Source organism: Cloeon dipterum, chromosome 2 (genome assembly GCF_949628265.1).
Source record: "Cloeon dipterum chromosome 2, ieCloDipt1.1, whole genome shotgun sequence".
Taxonomy (NCBI): domain Eukaryota; kingdom Metazoa; phylum Arthropoda; class Insecta; order Ephemeroptera; family Baetidae; genus Cloeon; species Cloeon dipterum.
Genome location: NC_088787.1, coordinates 13,073,470 through 13,075,408, shown reverse-complemented (window position 1 = coordinate 13,075,408; position 1,939 = coordinate 13,073,470). Strand labels below are relative to the sequence as shown.

The following is a 1,939-nucleotide window of genomic DNA, read 5'->3' as shown; positions in this document are numbered from 1 at the left end:
TTTATATTCTACAGTGTTTCTTCATAAATAAAAAGAAATGCAACCATCATTCCAATAATTTTTTAAACACACAATTATCACCAAATGATCATGGTTTAACAATTATTTATGGTTGCATTTATTAATAATAATAAAAGAACACTGTAGAATATAAAATATATTTAAAAATTCTTAATAAATATAAAAAAGTAGAAGTAATGGATTACTGTGGGGGAGGATCATCTCGTCCACGTCCAAATCCGCGCTGAAAAGAGAAATGACAGTCAGCATCCCATAATTTAATGATAAATATTTTAAGTGCATCTGATAGACACTTACGAAATCGATCTCGGCAGCTCCAGCGCCAACTTCTGCCTTCTTGTCTGGAGCGCCAGGTCCGGCCCTTTCTGTACGCAGCACGATCTTTCGTCTTCCGTCATTAATTTTGGGTGCAGAGGGACGTGGTCTTGCAGCCTCTGTCCTAGTCTGCCTCTTCAAAGTGGCAGGAACAATCTAAAATACAAAACGATATTAAATAGTTGCAGTAAATTTCATGCATGGGCGATTTTTCTATGATTGCTATTTGAATGAATCAAACAATTATCACAGAAAAAAATTAGCGGTCAAATGCATCCCATGATTTTTACTTTGTTCTAGCTAAATGTTTCAATGAACTTTAAATTTTAACAATCAGATGTTTGCCATTCGAAAACAATCAAAATTAAATGAACGATTTCTAGTGTTAAAAAAAACTCTATGTCTCAGCCTCATGATCTGGAGGTGCCGGTGGTAATTTTTCCTGACAAGTGAAAAATTGTTTACAAGGCACAGATGGCCAGATAAGAAGGAGACTCGTGGTATCCAGGGGGTTTAACCTATGAATTGCAGCTGAAGCAGCTTGAACTGTAACTGACCCAAAATCAGCTGTGGGGTTGATGGGACTGTACTAATTTTTACATTTATTCAAAATTCTTGATAATGGCAAAATATGATCATTAAAAGCACGAATCTTTTGTGAATTTTCAACTAACATAGCCTGTGGTCACGTTGGCAAAAATCTTATAATTTTTTGGAACAGAATTTTAAATTTTAAATTAAGTTGCAAATTATTTAGACAGTTAACAAAATCCGCTTTTCGGCCGCGAGGCGAGATTATCAAAATTGAAAAACTTTTTAAGTCCCACTTTTCAGCAGTTAAAAAAGGTCCGCAAAAATCAAAAATTTTTGCGAAAATAAACCCATTACATCAAAAAGCAAATTAAATAATTAATATATGTACTTATGAATTGTGTTAAATTAAAAACTACCCCGAATGGAATTGAAGACGTGTGTGCTAATCACAGAACAAAGTAATCTCGCGTTTCCATTCCCTGTTATTTCACTTTCGATTCATAACTTAAAACTCTCCTGCATGGTTAATTCCTCAAATAAATATTTATAATAGACTCGAAAGCAAACAGACTTTAAATTATGTATGCCGTATTTATACACACCTCTGGGGGAAGGTGGAGGAAAGTCCTGAGGTAATTTATACCCTCGTTGTTGAGGTACCAGTAGTAGTGCCTCCAGGAACAATCTAAAATACAAAACGATATTAAATAGTTGCAGTAAATTTCATGCATGGGCGATTTTTCTATGATTGCTATTTGAATGAATCAAACAATTATCACAGAAAAAAATTAGCAGTCAAATGCATCCCATGATTTTTACTTTGTTCTCGCTAAATGTTTCAATGAACTTTAAATTTTAACAATCAGATATGTTTGCCATTCGAAAACAATCACAATTAAAAGAACGATTTCTAGTGATATAAAAACTATATGTCTCAGCCTCATGATCAGGAGGTGCCACCGCTTTGGCCGTTTGGCCCGCTCCTCGTTAAATTCGTATTATCATATTTTTATTGGGGAATGAGCAAACGGGGGAACTTTCATATCCTTGATTTTTCTGTCTTTGCACA

General features: G+C 34.4%; 1 protein-coding gene across 1 annotated transcript; it reads right to left on the bottom strand.

Moving 5' to 3' along the window:
* Window positions 1-202: 202 nt before the first annotated feature.
* Window positions 203-1,601, bottom strand: LOC135937497 (small ribosomal subunit protein eS10-like). The gene is made up of 3 exons (XM_065480650.1): window positions 1,473-1,601; window positions 319-492; window positions 203-244 (listed from the first exon to the last, which is right to left on the bottom strand). The coding sequence occupies exons 1-3, from the start codon at window positions 1,599-1,601 to the stop codon at window positions 203-205; spliced, it is 345 nt and encodes a 114-aa protein (XP_065336722.1).
* Between the last annotated feature and the right edge of the window lie 338 nt (window positions 1,602-1,939).